At 38.9% G+C, this 19,512-nt stretch overlaps 1 protein-coding gene across 1 annotated transcript in view; it reads right to left on the bottom strand.

The window, feature by feature from the left end:
• LOC148418646 (plexin-A2-like) overlaps positions 1 to 19,512 on the bottom strand; it is a 128,467-nt gene that overhangs the window by 47,091 nt on the left and 61,864 nt on the right. The window contains exons 5-10 of the mRNA XM_088422996.1: positions 18,057 to 18,157; positions 11,777 to 11,900; positions 11,265 to 11,418; positions 8,307 to 8,403; positions 2,279 to 2,393; positions 722 to 922 (exon numbers count right to left, since the gene is read on the bottom strand). Of these exons, the coding sequence (XP_088279122.1) occupies positions 722 to 922; positions 2,279 to 2,393; positions 8,307 to 8,403; positions 11,265 to 11,418; positions 11,777 to 11,900; positions 18,057 to 18,157 (792 nt within the window). The remainder of the gene's footprint in view (positions 1 to 721; positions 923 to 2,278; positions 2,394 to 8,306; positions 8,404 to 11,264; positions 11,419 to 11,776; positions 11,901 to 18,056; positions 18,158 to 19,512) is intronic.

Here is a 19,512-nt window from a genome sequence, read left to right on the forward strand (position 1 = left end):
CAATTTTTCACGTATTTTGATACAGCAATTTCCTTTGAAATGACAATGTAACTTGTTCTACCTTTTTTAAATGTTTACTTTTGTTTTTATTAAATGTATATCTCGCTTCAAAGAGTAACAGTTGTCCACGTGTTATTTTGGGGGAAAAGGCACGTTCCTCCAAATCAAAACTTAGTAAATGAAAAGAAAAAAAAAAATCAATTGTATTACTCTGTCTTGCAAAGCAGACTGAAGTTGTATGAAGTTGCAAATCTATTCATTGAACCAGGACAATTTTTGACTGAATCAAATCATTTTGAATCTGAGACCCTAAAATCGGAATTGAATCGTGACACAGGCAAAGATTCCCACCCCTAGTTTTTGGAAATCAAAATATTAATCATTGTCCATTGACTTTTATTCAGCAATGCGAAACAATGCGAAAGTTGGGTCAGTTTGACCGGATCTGCCCTTTTTGACCCATCATCATTTTAAACTCAAATGCTTAAGTGAAATGATCAAACTTAATTCGCATTCTGTTGATGACTTAAATATTTTTCTGCAATACATGAAAACAATAACAAAAATAAATAAATTAAAAAAAACACTGAATTGACGAATATTTCCAAATTTTTGCCCGAGACTGTGTACCAGTTGTAAATTGTGAATAAAAAAAAATATAAAAAAAAAAAATAATAGTACATCATCACCCAGCCCAAAAAATATATGAATGTATCCATACCGAGCTGTTCTGGCACTGCACGCTGGTGCTGTTAAAACGCAGCGCCGTGACGCGGTGGCCGACGCCCTGCACATTCACCACGCACTCGTAGCCCCGCTGGCCTGACTGCGGCTGTGGGAGATTGCGGGCCCTCAGGGTGATTGGTCGCACCTCACCGGCTGGGATGAGGATTTGCCCGGAGTCGAGAAGCTGGGGGCAATCCTAAATAATAAAGACAGAAAAAAAATAGATATACTGGAAGCTAGTGGAATGTCATTGAAAAATAGAATTTGAAGAGAAATGTAATGTGCCACATACTGTCTTTAAACAGGCCAAAGAAGCATTTACACAATCCACATTCCTGTGGCATGACTTGCCTTTTTAACTGCTGAAATTGGTTTATTATTCAAACAGATTGGAATGAGCTGTTTAACTTTTTATATTTCCCTCCATGTGGTCCATAAATTGCCGGGTCTGCCTCCATCATTTCTGGAGTGTTTACATAACTGTTTCTCCACAGGATATTAACAATCTGTCACTGTCATCTATCTCGACGTCTGCCCATCATCATCTGTATTAATGCACACTTCAGTATGTCCCTTGGAGATTACAGCAGCAAATACATCTCTAATCCCAATAATACACGTCCTGCTCGCAAGTTTTACTGCATATTCAAGCCATGCTTTGATCCAAGCAGCTGTGTTTGAAATGTGTGTGTGGTATCAGTTTTTTGGTTACATCGAAAGATAAAGATACAACCCTGTCATAAATTACATAGCTACTGTTTAACTAATGTGGGTTCAGTTAGACTGTATTATTCAAAAATTTACTTTGGAATGAATTTGTTTCATACCAGCAACAAATCACCGGTAGTTGTTTCTTTGGTGGGTCTCAGTATACTTAAAAATTCACCGTTTTTTGCAAGCATGTATCCTGCTGAAAATGTATTTTAGAAGTGCTACATACCTGCTGAGTTCCATAACGACTAGCACTACGGAAAGTAGAAAATATATAGGGAGCCTAGTATAGAACCAAATTTTTGTAGGGTTGCCATGAAAAAGAGGAGGTCAATTCTTAACTGCTGGCAGCTTTAATTTTGACGATTGCAAGAAAAGTATTAGTTAATTACATGACAAATTGAATGGTTTGTCAATGCAGTACAGGACCAGTCAAAAGTTTGGAAACACCCTCTAACGTTACCTTACATATTATACAAGGTTTGTCAATTAATAGTAAATACAGTATTGCTGGAAGTAATTGGCAAACAAACAGAAATCCAAATCAAAACAGCATGTTTTATTAAATAAAAACACTTAAAAGTGAGAACTTTGGCCCGGATAACAGCTTTGTCTTTGCACATATGTTCTCGCTCAGCTTTATGACGTGGATAGTGCGTTATGACTTGGAAAGACGATTGTGCATTTTCACAATTTAGTAATAGCTTCAATTTCTTGACCTTTAATGTATTTGAGACCATTAGAAAGCGAAAGGGTTTCCAAATCTTTGACTGGATAAACATGGTTTCATTCAGTACATTCACTTTGTCGTATTATTGCATATTGCAAGTTAATGTCGTACCTCTGAGGCATTGACTCTGCCCTCCTGGAAAGAACAGCTGCTGGGGTCATGGGTGCACATGTTGCGATATTTGCACCAGTGGCAGCGAAATGTGCTGTTTACACAGGACAGACACCTGTGGGACAAAGTGGACTCATTAATCCTTGCTGTGCAATGGACGAAATAAGAGAGAGAGAGAGAAATACATGAACATAACACAAATTTGAGTAAGAGCTACACAGTAATGGATATTGATGGATCAAACAGACAGAAAATGGTAATTCACAGCTGTTGAGAGACTCCTGTAGATTGAGGAGAAAATGATTTTTTTTCCCAGGAAGATAACAAAGCCTTGGCTGTGCTGTAACTGAGATTTCTCCTCATACATTTGTCTAAATGAAATTTCATTCGCTAATATGCTCGCAGGGGGAAACATGCTTTTTGAGGCAAACAAACAAGGAAATCAGATAAAATCCATCTGCAATGTGAAAAAGCCTGTAAGGCAAACAAACTCAGTTGGCCTGTAAATCAGCTTTTTTTATTTTTATTTATTTATTTATTTATTTTTGGGATAGGCTGTGTGTTTTACTGTAGCAAGAAAAGTCAAAAACAGGAATAGGCAACCTTCGGCCTACGAGAACATTTGAATAAACCGGCCATTCAATTCTAAGAAGTAAAACCCAAGAGGACAGTTTTAAAAAATTAATTCCAAAGGCTCAAAGTTTATCTTCTGAATTTTACAATACAGAGGTGTATGGAGACAGCAAATGTGCCTCACACTCTAACAAGGAAACAAAGACAGAGCAGCTTAGCCTCTGGCTAGTGGACTTCACGGCTAGTGATATGCTATCGGCATTACATAAAACTAGTTAACTAATTTGAAACAGAGTCACACAGACATCAATGCGTAGTACAAAGATATAAAACTAGTGCAGTGTAAAGGCAATTTCCAATGACATTTAAACAATCTCTCCTGGGAAATAACAAATGTCATTGGTGTTTTTATAGCACCGCATCATCCAGACTGTTGAAACTGTGAATGCAGCACTATACTCACTACACTCTACTCGGTTCATTTCCAAAAACAAGGCAAACAATTGGTGTTTCACTTTCACAAGAAGAAGAAATATTTCATATAATATAATATTATATATATATATATATATATACACACACACACACACAGTGATCCCTCCTACTTTGCGGTCTCAGATATCGCGGTCTCAGTTTTTCGCGGGTTTTTCCAGGAAAAATTAAAAATATTTCAAAATAAAAAATAATTTAAAAAATGCGCAAAAATGGTAAAAAATTGAAAAAAGCAAGAAAGTACATTATACAGTACTGTATTCATCAAAAAACTAAGTAATATTAGTCAATAACTATGTTAAGAATTCTTCAAGCGTTAGAGTTCGTGACGTTTATTGTGGCAGATGAATGTATTAATACTGTATACAACAAAGGAAAATGGCCTTAATCATTTCTTTTCTTTACTGGACTAACACAGGCTGTTGTAACCACGTACATTCTACTTTATTTGAAACTTGTACCAAGTGCTGGGTGTAACCTTTAATTTTGACCATTAGGAGGAATGTTGCTGTTTTCTTTCGTCAATCGGCAAATCATTAGAAAGTAACATTATAATAAAATGCCTCATCCTGTCCGTTGCCAACTTAAAAGTGTGTTGTTCTCCAACTTAGCTTGGCAAACAGCTTTGTTTTTGCTTGTTTCATTAGCCTCTTTGCTGCTGCCGTAAGCTGGGGCTGCAGTTAAGGCTAGGTGCTTTGCATTTATGTGGTAGGCTAAAGTTGAGCCGCTTCTGTTGTCAGCAAGCTGCTTCTGAAAGAACTTAAACGTTAAATTTGCCATTTTGTGGACTGACAACTCTCACATGCTCTTCCATTTTGACAGCAGGAGCCTTTCAGGTTATGCCAAACACAATGTCAGCCAGTCAGTGTCCACTCCAGAGTGTGATTGACCTCTATTTTCCAAACCCCAACATTTCAAGCACAAGAAGCCTACCTCTGATCAACTCCACAGGGCTCATAAAAGCCAGTAAGAAAGAATCAGGGACACCTTATTCCCCAGAGCTATTAACACTCTGAAGAACAAAAAATCATGAACGTACTGAAAAGATCAATGATTGCACTTCTAAGAAACTATCATTTCTATTCTAATATATTTACCCTATTTCAGATTTATTTAATGTGGAGCAATCGGAGCAATTTCATTTTATAAAGGCTATACAATGTCAAAAAAGGCATTCTATTTATTCTAACCAATTTACAACAATCATAGAAATTAAAAATATGAGATTTTGAAAACATCTTTTATTTATTTGTATGTATTTATTACACAAATTAAATAATTGGTTGTGATTAATTTGGTATTTTCAGATACCAGTGCTCAGAATCATACTATATATACTTTATACATTGCAAAGAACAACTACATACTGTAAATCCCATTTCCTCAAGACACCTGTAATTTCCATTTCCGCAAGACGCCCACAGCTGCTGAACGGATGGTTGCAGGGCCGAAAAGTAAGTATGAAGTATAAATTGAGCTTTAAACTCTCCAAAGGTGGCCAAGGCGCGGACACTAGAATCAGTAGCTTCAATCGCATTGACTTGAGTAGGCGAGTATAACAAAAAATGTATGATCATTCTTGTTTTATATGTGATTGCCAGCATGTTATTTTTGTTTTTGTTTTTGTAAAGTACATACAATGCATAGAATATGACACTTTTTTTTTCATTCAAAATACATGACATTTCCATTCATTTTAATGGGTAAGATATGTGAAACGGTCACAAATGTGGTCAAGTAACAGTTTAACTCATACGGCAAGGCATTACTGTATTCATATTTTAAATGATGTGCGTTTTTTAATTTCAAAAGTACAACTTGTACAATAAACATTTGTTGGATTGTGACATCCTGCTAAGAAGCAAATGTAATAGGTTTTGAGCCCTGTGTTTTCTGCAACAGTTTTTACCCATGCCCCAGCTGGGACAGCATTGCCATACCCATGACACGAAGATGGCCTAAGCTCAAGGAAGTAGATCGTTCACCCCGACCTTGATCGGCCGCCTCCCAATACTTGTAAACCTTCACGTGACCATAAACCACACAGACAGCACTCGTCGTCGTCATTATCTGACCATACGGTTTGCTTTTAAGAGGCATCAATTTCGGGAGAGGTGCTTGACTCCCACTTTGCCGAGTTCGACCTTGAAATATAAGACAAGCTTGGGGGGTAGGGGTCTATAAAATCACAATCAGCTCTGCAATGTTGCAGCTCCAAGCCACAAACGGCAATAAATGTAGCAGCGTCTATTTATTGTATCATCATTAGCTGCCGAGGGGCAGTCTGCCGATGGAAGAATTTGAAATATGCTGTGTACGGCCAGAATAAGTGTAGGACGTGAGAGACTTCTTTTTTGTGCGTGTGGAGGTGAAGTATTAATAGGCCACAAGTGCCAGGGTTCTGCGGCGTCGGGATTATTAATGATGGGGTGCTGCAGGTCAGGAGCAGCGTCGAACGTGAAATATTCATCATGGGCAGTTCACAGGGGTCGCTGCCACGCTAATGAAGGGCCGTGTATGTATGATGAGCTCCCTACTGCTCTCTCTAATGACTTAATTGGGTATACTCGCGTATTTATGTCCCAGTCAAAGAGCCCTTTAGCACTGACGGTGTGCTCTTTGCCACTGCAGGCTAATTTCACTACGAACATTCTCATCAATCAAACGCAACCTCTAGGAGTAACAATATTGTGTGTCTGCGATGTTGCTTATTATGAGCTTGTGGCTCAGGGTAATTTACCAAGCAAAGAAACTCCTGTAAATTGTGTGCGCTACGCTGTCGACTCAAATCCCAAAAGGGTGTACGGTGAGGCTTTGAGTTTTGTGTAGAATTGGTTCCGTAAATCAGAACATTGCAAATCATCTTTCCACACTGAAATAAAACGGATATGCTATTAATCTGTACCTACTACAGCAGAGATGAGTGCGGCAGCAGCAGACGACTGGTTGAATATGGACAATACATACACAAGATAGACATACGCCCATTACTTTCAGTTTGTCACTATAATGCATTACAGTTTTGACGTAACTTGCCCAACACTGTATATGAATTTGCACCATACAATTCTCTTTGTTTTATATTCAGGTTCAGTCAATTGGTAGAGGTAATATGTAGGTTATTCAGGTTCAGTCAATTGGTAGAGGTAATATGTAGGTTAAAGTCTCTTTAAAAAAAAAATTAAGTATTTGTTGTGGAGTTGAGTGTACTGCCACCATAATGCGAAGAAATGTTCTCAAATGTATTTGGACCTTCACAGTCAACAGTACTATGGTCTGCCACTGTTTCGATTGTGGTCGAAATATCAAAATAGGGTATGTTTTATAACTGATATTCTTCAAAAGCTAACGTTAAGACACAATAACACAGTTTTCCCCAGTCTTTTACGATTGAACGATCTTGTGGGAGGGCAGGGTGCCTGTCAATGTTTCTGTCTGCGAATCTCCGCTGTGACCATTTTGTGTTGAGTCTTTTAGAATCTCAACATAATCAATTTCTTGCTACTGTGCATCAGCACTGCCACAATTCTGGTAATACCTTGAAGGTCCATTAACCCTGATGGGGCAAGGACCCATTTCGCTATGTTCATGCTCATCCAATTTAGGGTCACATCAGGGTGTGTAGCCAGTGGCGATTAACTAAAGGCTCCTCTCCTCTCCTCTCACATTAAAGCACGTTTTCCAGTTATCTCAACACTTATCGAATGGTTTTAGCCTGCTGGTATGGCAACATTTGTCATGACTTCTGTGAGCTTCCAGTAGACAGAGAGAAATACAGACAAAAAGCTGACTACAACATTTAAAGGGACTCTAAAGCCTGAACCCCAATACGATTGAAAGTAAATATACACTTGAGCTGATGTGACTTCATCAACCATATGAATCTTAATGTAAGACTGCCTGATTTCCAGCCAACAATCAGCAAAGTAGTCATATCTGAGAAAGGATAGTGCACTATTTTATTTAAATGATTCACCATTGTAATTAACCATAAAGCATTTGGAAAAAGACTTTAAAGTCTTGTAAAGTTACCCATTCATCTTCCAGGGTTAAATTATTGACTCATTTGAAACATGAACATTTGAAAAATTGGCCTGGGTATTTGGTTATTGTGCCAAGGCAAAAAACAAATTTATTTCTATCCAAGACCAAAGGTAATACATTATGTACTGCCATAATCCATCCATGCATTTCCTACTGCTTACAGGAAAATCAAAAAGCCATTTCCCAAGAAACTGTGTGCCTGCTTGACTATCAATAACTTTAAATGACCCCCCCCCACACCCCCCAAAAAAGACAGTGTAAAAACTAATACTGTTTGCAAAAGTCCAAAATAACTTTTTTTTATAATAAAAAGAGCAAAATCAACAACAAATATTAATATTACACTGATCCTATGAGTGAGTTTCGTGATGATCGAAGGTGCCATTTTATTATGTTAAATACAGTCCTGTTAGCATAATGGCTGCAAGCCAAGCCACTCTCTGTGTTTATTGTCTATTAGCATGGTAAAATGTGAACACTTGAGAGAAAAGGCATTTTAGAACGGCATTGTTTCATCTGCCCTCCAGGTACCCAAGCAGAGCTAACACTATCTCTTATCTTACAACAAACACAATTATCAAATGCTTGTGCCTCGGGAAAAGTTGAGTTACAAGAAAAAAATTACAAATTGGCATTTAGTCTAATGATTTTCTATTTAGGGACCTGAAACTATTGTGCTTATTTGCTCATTATCATCATGACTGCATTTGTTTGTTCCTATTGTTGGACGGTAAGGTGGTTAAAAACCCAAACAAACAGGCCGTGACAAATGCATCATGTTGACTAAAATGGGAGCTGACAGATTGATTTAGCTCAAGAGTTTATCTCATCTTAAGCAAGAATCAGTGCATCAGTGCCCTAAATGAGGTTGTCTATTCTCTCAAATCGAGTCAGCCAACGCAGAGCTGTGTAGACTCACATGTGATGGGTGCTGCAGTTGTAGAACTTCACCTCCGTGCTGGCGACCATTTGACCTGTTTCCTTGGAGTTCAGCCTCAACTCCACGCCAGCCCAGTCTGAAAGGGAGAGGTAGGTTTGACATTAAAATACTGGCATTTAAGTTCACTACTCAAAAATTCCCCCGTTTATTTATTTATTTTTAAACTATCCCTGCTAAAAATTGAGCTGTGTGTTTCTTTAGTCTTTTCAAAAACTCTAAAAAGCCACAAGATGGCAACAAATCCCTTTTTACTAGGAAAGTAGTACCTTGGTGTCAAGAAAATGTGTTAAAGTCATACATTTTGGACAGCTTGAGACACGAGCTTTGCCTTGGGTTGTTAGCGAACTAAAAGAGAATCACTGATGGTGCATTTTTCCAAATCAAATCATGTGGAAGATTGTGCTTTAGGGTAAAGTAAATTTAAGTAATATTTCTTATGATTTGGGGTCCCAATCTTGGTTTAAACTCATAACGTCCCATTTCAATCACATGGTTGAAATCACGTGATCTTCTGTCATGATTTTTTATTTTTTTTTGCCCTGATTGTGGGTCGGAGGAAAAAAAACTTTTCTTCACTTCCACTTTTTTTTTTTCAAGTTCACAAACACAATATTTTCCATTTAATCCAAAGCTATAAAGAGCTTGCCAAATGAAATAGTTCCATCTTAATTTCATATTACACAATGTTTCACTTTGTATAATTTTTAGAGGGTAGCAGTAAGATTGAGTGTGTAACTTAAAATACGTGAAAACACAATTATGTTAAAACACTCATTTGAATGTGTGTTTTCTAATTGCCTGCCAATGCATACATCAGAACGTATCAGCAGATACTTACAACCAACAATTTATATTCAGATGCCAAAATTGTTTCATCACTCCTACTTGTAGTTTGAACCCATTTGCATTAGAAATAAAATTTTTAGGTACATATTTATGGAACTTTTACAACAGGGCTTGGTATTATTGTACAGTGACTGGTGATGTAGTGTATAGAAACACATCAGCCCAGACGGCACAAATACATATAAACAAATTTTAAAATGTGCAGTGTCAGTCTGAATTACAGTGAAAGTATAGCCGATTTTGCTGTAAAAATGCCTAAGTAGATTTGGTGATTGACTTAGCAGAATAATTGCAGACGCTGGTCAGGAAATTAATGGGTGTTCCCGTTATTAAATCAATTGAAGGGAACAGTCTGCCCAGGCCACATAAACACGATGTAACATTGAATATTTCTATCATTGATGTAGGAACATTTGCTTCTGTGTTGTCAAATCCCAGTGTTATCCACTTGTGTAGCAATTTACTTGCAATGTGGGCGTATATGCATATGCAAACACTACCATGGTGTAAAGGCTTCAAATTCTAATTGGACACTTGAACTCTCAGTGTCAATCCAGACAAAAATATGGAAAAATAGTGTCAAGCGAGAGGTGAGGAGGAGGTCAAATAAAAAGGCAAAATCCGAAATAAATAAATAAGACGGGGGGGCAAAGGAAAATTGTTCAGTCTTTTCTTATCTCTCTGCTATAAAGAGCCACCTGGCGTCTGCCTTTCTGCAAGAGCGTGATGCTCTCAGGTGAAAACTTGAGAGGATTACTGCACGCGGAGGACAAACTACTTGCATATTAAATACGAAACTCATCTTAGTCTTTTGTTCATGTCTCTAATATTAATATCATGGTCGGGAATCGTGCCCCGACTTGGAACTGTGGATTCAGCAAGACTTTAGCTTCAGCTTATCGGCTCTATGTATGCTTACAAACACACACACATCAGCACACACTCTCAAGAGAACTGCAGTGAGCGTTTTTACAGTCCATTAAAGTTTGCTCTTACTTGTAATTACTTGCCACACACACACACACATCAGTAGTTTGTTAAGCTTCTTCAAAAACTGCAACATCACCATCACAGAATTGAAGAAAGAAATACCATCAAGTGTTGATGCTGCAGCACTACGGTTGTAGAGTTGCATGTTTTAACAGAGACATATACTGTATAATGGAAACATTCCAAATTGTTTCTTTGTAAATAGGTAGGTTTCCACAGCGCCTTTAGAGTTAAAAAAAAAACAAAAAACAAAAAAAACATTTTGTTGGTCATTTCCAAAAGTTAGGCAATCAGTTTAGCCAGTGGTGGTGTCATGCAAGCCATTTTTTTTTCATTTTCAAGATGTGGAGGGGTGACTATCTCCTGCTCTGGAGGGCTGTTTGCTCCTACCCAATCTGCCCTACCCCATTTTACCATTTTTTTTTCCTACTCCCACTCTTTCAAATCAATATTTGGACTTAAAAAATCACTATGCATCCAAACTACTTTACAGCCAATCATTGGAATCCAATTGGTCTATTGAGCAGTTTTTGGGGTCATGATTATGGTTTTTGTGTTTGTTGTTTGAAGTCTCACTTGTTATCGGGTTGCTATGTTCATGTATTTATTATCCTTTAAGGCAGGGATGTCTAACGTACGGGCCCTGAGCCAGATCCTGCAAAGAGATTTAATCTGGTCGGAAAAATGATTCCTTAAAGCATTGAAAAAAAATTGAGAACCGAACCCATTAGTCCTCTGTCTATAATTATGTATTCCCCTTGCATGTGCTAAAGGATTCACTCAGTTGTGGTTCTGCCTGATCACTTCTTTTATTGAAAATAAAAAAAATACTTAAAAATAAAGGTTTTCTAGTCTTCTGAGTACAGTTTCTGAGTATGATTTCCAACCTTTGGTTGTGTTAGATTGCTATCCTAACTGCTCCTTATGTATCAAATTTATGATTTAGAGGATGCGCGCTTGAAAGGAGTGTAAAGTGTTCCCCTTTAGACTCCTCTCAAGTCCTTGTGCCTTTGAAAACTCTGAGTCATTTCATTTTCATTGGCATTTTCAATGAAAGGTTATAGGTATTCACTGAATAACAAATACTACTTTCAAGTGTACCTTGTCCTTCCGGTATCAATGGGACCTCCTTTCCAGCTGGGGAGAGACACATGACTCTGTTACCATTAACGTGGCCCTCCACGTCGGCCAGCTGCCCAAAGGAACAGGTGATTCCAGCCGAAAGATCCGGAACATTGTTCACCTCCAGCAGCAGCTAGGAAAAGGTCAGACACACAGCAATTAGTCAATAAACTTGTCTTGCTGTAATGTCAGACCAGATTGAGAGTGAAGCGACAGGTCAGGAGATGCTGAGAAATGGAAATTGGCTGACACTGCTGATTCTAGCACTATTTATCGGCCTTACCTGTGTTAATAAAATGTATATGATGAAGGTAATGTGCGCATTGCATTTTGCAATTTCACTTTCAACTTTTTTGAGCTGATTGGGACTTAAAAATACTGTCTGTCAAAATGCCGGCTCAGTCCCCAAACAGTGGATGTTATTTCAGGCAGAAAAAGACTACTCGGGTGACAATATAGGGTGTGGCAGAGAGAAGATGACGCAGACTCACTGGAACGCTGTGGGCCGATACGGCGATGCTATCTGGGTGAGCGATGACCTTCACGCAGCGGTCAATGTCTGTGTTGAAGCGGTATGCCTCGTCCGCTCTGGGACAGCGATCCCTCCTTGAGCAGCTGTGCAACAAAACAGTGTGGATTATTTTAAACATCTAGATCAGGGGTCTCAAATTCAAGGCCCAGAGGCCTGATGTGGCCCATCACATTATTATATGGCCTACAAAAGCAAGTCATGTGTGTTAGTTTCTACATCCATCCATCCAACCATTCATCCATCCATCCATCGATCTTCTATCGCCACTTGTCCAGACAAGGGTCACTGGCTTGCTGTTCCCTATCCCAGATGTCTTTGGGCAGTAGACGGGGGAGACCCTGGACTGACTGGTTGCCAGACAACCGCGGGGCACACAGTCAAACAACCATTCGCAGTTACAATCACACCCGAGTCTCTGAACTGCAAGGGAGACGTACTGACCAGTTAACCACAATGCCACCCTTAATTTCTATGGTTTTTGGTCAAATGTGAACCAATATTTTGAAATTGTAGGAGATTAATAATAATACAGTAAAAGTTTGCATTATTTTGTGTTATTCTTTTTACAGTAACTATCTGAGTAACAATAATTACAACAAACTATTATCCTTCACTTCAGATTATCAAAATTAATAATCCTGTATTGTATTGTCTATATGTAATACGACCAGATGAATATAACATTTATTTGGTTTTACTGTCATAATGGCTCACTGAAAAAAAAAGGTTTGTGTTATATTCAGTCAATCATCAATTTGCATCAACCATAATCTACATTTCTTAATTTGTCTTGAATACCCGTTTGTTTAAACAAGACCAATCCTACCTTGAAACACTAAAAGAGGCACAAAATCCAAATTTGAAAGACTACTTTGCTTCCCTAACTTTCACTCCAAAAATTTTTTCCATTGTAATCTGCACTTGAAACCTTAAAACTGATATGAAAACCTACTTTGAAATCCTAACACAGGTTTTAAACCCTAATTTAAAATCCTAGCTCGTGTTTAAAGGTACAACCCAGATTTGAAATCCTATTCCTTGTCTCTTTATTATTGATCTTTGCAATAAATTTTGGACCATGTTATGCTTCTGTCTGGGAACAGATTGGGGAAGACCCTTTTTTGTTTCAGCATGGTTGTGCCCCAGAGGAAAATGAAAACTCCACAGTAGTAAAAGGGATGATTTATGGAGTTGTTTTTTCCTTCTTTTAATCAGTTTTTTAATGCATTAACTTGTTGAAGTGGGCTTGTGAAAGTCTTGTGAAAGAGGCACTTCTCGCAACCTTGTTAATAGGCTGGTTAGACAGAAACACAAGAACGGCTAAAAAAAAAAGAACGAGAGTCTCTTAGCTGCACTGCTCAATTGTATCGGCACACTAAAAGTAATGTGTTGTTGCCATATACGGTCAGATCTTCAATGCACATAGCCGAGGGCAGGCGGCACTTCAAAAGCTCCTAGGTGGTGCCAAGGGCGCTCAAGAAGCTCAGGCGATTCTGCTGTAATTACACCATCATACGAATGGAAAGGTGAAAAAACTCTGTTGGAGTTGGGCTTCTCAAGGGCGTCTGCGAGGAGCAGCCGGTGTCGGACTGCATTCGCTCAACAACTGGATGGAGGCCGACAAAATAATCTTTTCATGCCATTTTATTCATCAGGTTTTCTCCAATGGGAGCCGTTTGTTCCATTATCCTCCACAAGAAGCCCCCTCAGTAGGTGTTCATGCATTTATAGACAGAATCAAGCTTTTGAGAATGCTCCACAGAATGTACACTTTCGAATCACGACTGTGAGCTCTCTGTAAATGTTTCGCTGAAACTCTTTCATATGACTTGGCCTCCGTTTGGAAGCATTTTGCTTTACGACTACATGGATGTAGGTTCAAGGACAATATCTTTTACTCCAAGACAGGTGAAAGTTGGGACTGGACACATTGCCTGAGCACCTGAGTTAGGTTTCGACATGGACATTTTTTTTTTTTTCTTTTTTAGCTTGCCTTGTGTTTGGCTACACCATCAGAATTTGTTAGCAGGGTTTGAAGTCAAGCATCCAACAACTAATTCCTAGGGTCCGATGTAAGTGTAAGTTCTAGGGCTTACTTTAAGGTTTGGGGTCAAGGTTTCGAATAACTAAGGTCTTGTTCCAAGAGGAGGCCAGGTACTAAGATTTCGGGCATAATAAGCACCACTTCCAAATTTCAATTTCTATAAATTTTAGCTATAGGACTCGATCTAAAGTTTTGGGCCTGGACTATGTCGTATGTCTAAACCAGGAGTGCTTAATGTGTCGCTTGTGCTTGCCCCGTTAATCATGAAGGTAGTATTGGTAGATCGCACAACATCAAAAAAAAAAAAAAAAAAGACACTCAAAAGTGCAAAAAAAACAGGGCTAAACCATATCATTAATTTCATCAAAAGCACTTTTAGTATTAGGATTAAGATTTTTTTTTCTTTATTATTTATACTTGTGGATTTATGACAGGTGGGCTTGTGTGCGCTGGACCATTGCATGATGATGTCATGGTACATGCATGTTTCCCTGCTTTGGCCATTCTCACTCTTGATGTGCCTGAGCTAAGATGCTAACATTGCATGGGTCTTGCATGGTTTTGGGGTCCTGTTGTAGTAACATTGTGACATCTATGAGCCGCTCCCAACATGGATAAATGGTCATAGATAAAAAAATGGAAGCTCATGGTATGTTGTTTGCTGGAAAAGTAGATTTTGTTTGGACACCACTAATCTAGACAAAAGCTAGGAGTAGATGTAAGGTCTTAGGGCTGGCAAAATCAGCAAACTCGGATAAGTCAACCACAAAAATTACTCACACCCTACCTGGACTGCGATACCTTTTGTAGCGTTGTTGTAACTTGTGATATCTTGGCCTGAATTCATGCTTTGTGCTACAATTTTAAAGTTTTACTCTTAATTGGCACAATTGGGAGGTAGTCACCATGTCAGCGAAGGGGTGGAGGGGTAGGGAAAAGAAGTAGATATCTGATTGGAATCCAGCTGCATCCAAATGTGCCTAAAAATCCATTATGTATCGGGCACTTGCCAATATACACCGTGAACTCGGTCTTTCACTATGGGCTATTTTTAGATTTGGTAATTCCATTGTTTTACTCCATCAATACTGGAATCATCGGATAAAATCTCGTTTTGCCTTACAGGGTATTACAAAACCCTCCCCTCTCCCCAATTACTGTTTATTAACCAATTGCGGTTGCTTATTTAGTATTGTGTAGTAATTAACAAATAATTAAACAACAATTTAATTAAGCAATATCACATGAGGGATTGATGTTGTACTCACCTACCTTTTGGAACATGAATGTCAGTGGTTCGATTTTTCGAAGATAAAGTTGATGTTTGCAAAAGTGATGAAAGACAAAAGATAATCAGTCCGATTCATGAAGATTTCAGGAATTAGGCAATAATTACTGTTGAGAGGTTGATATCAGAGGAATTCGACCATTTATGTTCAACAATTGCTCTTAAGGATTACTTGACTATTAAAAAAGTTGTCAATAATTTTGATAATCAACATACTATCATTTTCAATGCCGACATGCCTGCAGATGGCCGAGTTAAGCAAAGTAATGATAAAGTAACAAAAAAAAATCTGATCCTGGCATCGAATCAGACCTGCACACTTGGACCTGCAGTGTGATTTTTGCTTGTGCATTCACACAGAGCTGTGAGCATATCATTTAAAAGTGTCTCTGTGAGAACTGCTTAGAGAGATGGCAAAGAGTGGTTTTCATTGACAGAAATTTAAAGTGGCCTTGTTCTGCAGAGTGATGGATCACAACTCACTTGAGGGAACGGCGACTGAGCAATTTAGTGATAAGTGGACAGCATTAATTCATATAATTAGACATGGCAGGAGGTAACCGGGGAAAAAAACAAGTTAATTTAGATTAAAACAAAACATTATTTTCATCCTCTAAGGTCAGCGATGACGGGACAGCTCTGAAAGCTGCAATTTAAGTGACGCCGATCCTCATCAAGATAAAGCTCACAGAAACACACACATCACCATGAAACGGGTGGTAAATCCCCCCGGCTCAGGTCAGCTTCAAACATTGCGGGCCGTCTTGCAAAACACAGGCTTTTAATCTCCTCAATCCCCCATGCTCCATATCGAGGTATTATGCAAGCTAACCTGGGGGTCACATAATTAAGATGAGAGAGATAAGCTGGCTCTGTCGGATCCAAAATGTTCCCGCGGGTATGCAGTGGTCCCGCTGCGATGGCCCGGCTAATCCCCAAACGTCCCCCTCCCGCCCACTACACCGACACTAGTCGCCCTAAGCAATAAAATCCGGGCGAGTCTAAGGAGTAGTACTAAGATCTGAACTAGGTTTTAGGTCTCAAACCAGACTTGGGCATGATCCATGGGTCATCATCGTGGTGCCTATGTGCACCAAGAAGCCTGTAAAGACCAAATGAGTATCCCGCAGGCCTGTTCTAAGAATAGCTAACCAGTGATGAGAAATTGAAATTTCCTTGGAACATTGGAGAAGTCATCCCTTAAAAAATGCCATGGCGTGAAAACTAAGGTATAGGGCCAGCATAGGGTTTAGGACAGGGGTGTCCAAACCCGGTCCTAAAGGGCCACTATCCTGCATATTTTCTAGGTTTCTATCTCCTACACACCTTATTCAAATGATCAGCTCATCAACAAGCTCAGGAGAAGCCTGATAACAATCCCGATCCTTTGAATCAGGTGTGTCTGGGAAAGAAACGTGGAAAACATGCAGGACAGAGGCCCTCGAGGACTGTGTACTTTGTTTGGACCCCCTTGGTTTACAAGGTATGGCTAATTGAATGTCTTAGGTCAAGACAGAGACATAGGCTCCATCCCTACCAATGTTATCTACCTCACTCTATTCTACAAACACTACTCTACTCGACAAAAGCAGTTTCCACAGAGAAAACTACCCAAGAAAACCCTCCTGACTTTTTGCGGTACCCATTGCATTGTGGTTCCAAAAAAAGTAGCCCAATTACTAGAGATGGGAAATCCAGGTCCAGAAAGTAAAGACCCTGCCACAGTTTGGCTTTAGCCACAGGTGCTTCTAATCAACTTGCAGTTGAATGAGCTTGTTAACTTACCTGTTGAGTGAAAGCAAATGTGGCGAAAGCCAAACTGTGGCAGGGTTTTTACTTTCTGGACCCGATTTTCCGATCTCTTCCAATTACAAAAAGGCATGTGACGTAAATACGCCGAATGAAAAAGCTTTCGTTTCCACAACCTTCCTTTAAATGACTTTAAGTGACGCAACATGAATTTTTGCTCATTTCGCCTGTTTGTAGATTTTTTTATTTTTTTTTTAAATGTAACTTTTGTTGCTCATCGCGTCACGACAGCAATCTGCTTCGGGAATGTTCAATGTCACATACAGAATGAATCATGAAAGCTGGTTTGCGAATACCCGGAACTGTACAACATGACCAGCTGAGCTTTCGAAACAAAAACAGAGCCAAGCAATAGCATTCACCTAGCTCTTAGAATGATAGAGAGGGAATGTGGCATACCTGGTATGTACAGTATTTACATTAGTTTTTAAACAGGTGTGGAACTGTAGTTACTGTGCCAAGACTGCGATAGTGCAGCATTAACAGCACAGTACAGTATTTTGCACATTATCAGCCACTTGAACTTTTTTTCCCCAGTCTGATGAGTATTTTTCCGCAAAGTGAGGGACATACAATGCAAATAAAAAAGAATGAAAAGAAGTAAGTTTTCGGCGGTGCTGCCCTATCTCGATCCACTGCAAAGAGCACAACTAAGCAAAGCCCTACCCTCATGTTAATTAAGCAAACAAATAAATGGTCCACGGTAACACGTGGTAACAAAAGTGAGAGTGACAAAAAAATTTTGCACATTTTGGTCTGAACTCAGCTTTATGCTAAGACAGACAGACCCCTATCGTCTAGTGTTCTTGTACAGTACTGAGACAAATGCCTAGGACAGGGCCTTGATTTGGTGTGTATTTTTGGTTGTTGGCGAGTAGCGCAGGGTGGCCAAGTTTGAGTTTTGTGAAGACAACTCTTATCATTCCTGCCTTTGGCTGTGGCTAAATAAGAATTTTTCGCCTCAAACTGCACAAATCACATGCTTCCTCTTATTTGTAACGTTCCACTATCCGTTTGTTAAATATCAATGTTCCGCCCTAATCCTTTAGACTCGGAGTGTGTGTGCGTGTGTGTGCGTGTGTGTGTCTGCTGACTCACGTGTTGTACAGGACACACCACCCGCAGTGAGGGTCCCCGGAGCTCAGGCACTCTGCACATGTTCCGTACTGCTCACAGGCCTCCACAGGGACCTGGGCCACCTAAATCATAAAGTTGAGGAAAAATAATCAACTTTTAAAAAGTGTCTTTTCTTGCTCCACAGCTCTATTCAGAAGGAGTCGAGTCAGTTGTGGATTTGTCTGTTGCTTATTGGTGAAGATAAGTTGCGTTAAAAATAAAAAATAAAAAAATCAGCTGATGAGCTGGAAATCAATTGATGAGTGAGGAATCAATTTTTGGGGTATAATTTCACTGTATTTGTCTCATGTCAAAAACATTATTGGCAAAACAACCACTTTTTTAAAATACTTGTTGATTGTTAGTGCTTGTTCTTTTTTTATTTTTACACAACTCTGCTTCTTTCTATTTTTATTATAGTTTTTTTTATCTTTTATATTTAATCGGGATTACTTTATTCAAACTAGTTTGTCTTTACCGATTCAAATGATTAGCTCATCAGCAAGCACTGCAGGAGCTTTATAATGATCTGATCATTTGAATCAGGTGTGTTGCAAAAAAAATTTTGAAAAACATGCAGGACACAAGCCATTGTGGACTGGATTTTGACACTTCAGAAGTAAGAGCATTTTTTTTTTTTTACAAATTGTATTAAATTAATATCTCACCTCAAAATTCTACACACTATAACCGATTAGGACAATGTGTGAAAGAAAACATATTTTTGACAATTTTTTAAAATAGAGAACTAAGAAATCACATCTACATAAGTATTCATTGCCTTTGCCATGAAGCCTAAAATCGAGCTGCATCCTTGAGGTGCATCCTTTTTCCAACACCTTAAATGAAAATGGCTCTGCATAGAGCTCTCCCATCTAACCTGATGGAGCTTGAGAATTACTGACAAGTGCCTAAAGGAAGGAATGCTAAGCTTGTGGTATCATATTTAAAAAGACTTGAGGCTGTAATTGCTGCCAAAGGTGGATCAACAAAGTACAAAGCAAAAGGCGTAAATGTGATTTCTTAGTTTTCTTGAATCCATTACAAAAATGAAAGAAAATATAAAAAAAATCACTTTGCCATATTGGGGTGTGCGTATAATTTTGAGCTAGGAGATGATTTCAAATTAGTTTGGAATTCGGGTGTAACGTGACAAGGTGTTGGAAAATGCGTAGCGCTGCGAATACTTTCCAGATGCACTGTAAACTTGACAAAAAATGGCTGGCAGCATTCGCAGAACGAGATGATGAAATGAAGGACAAAAGGACACAGGACACTGCTACATACATACTTGCATGGTTCACACATGACGGCCAGTCAAGGCTGTCTTTTATTGTGCGCCGTAACCATGGAAACAACAACCAAAAAAACGTCCTGCACGGTAACTTAAACTGAAGCCACAGTGTTTTCCTAACCCCAGGCGAGGGAGCTCTTTCTT

Source organism: Hippichthys cyanospilos, chromosome 9 (assembly GCF_059441005.1).
Source record: "Hippichthys cyanospilos isolate Australia breed blue-spotted pipefish chromosome 9, RoL_Hcya_1.0, whole genome shotgun sequence".
In the NCBI taxonomy this organism is placed as follows: domain Eukaryota; kingdom Metazoa; phylum Chordata; class Actinopteri; order Syngnathiformes; family Syngnathidae; genus Hippichthys; species Hippichthys cyanospilos.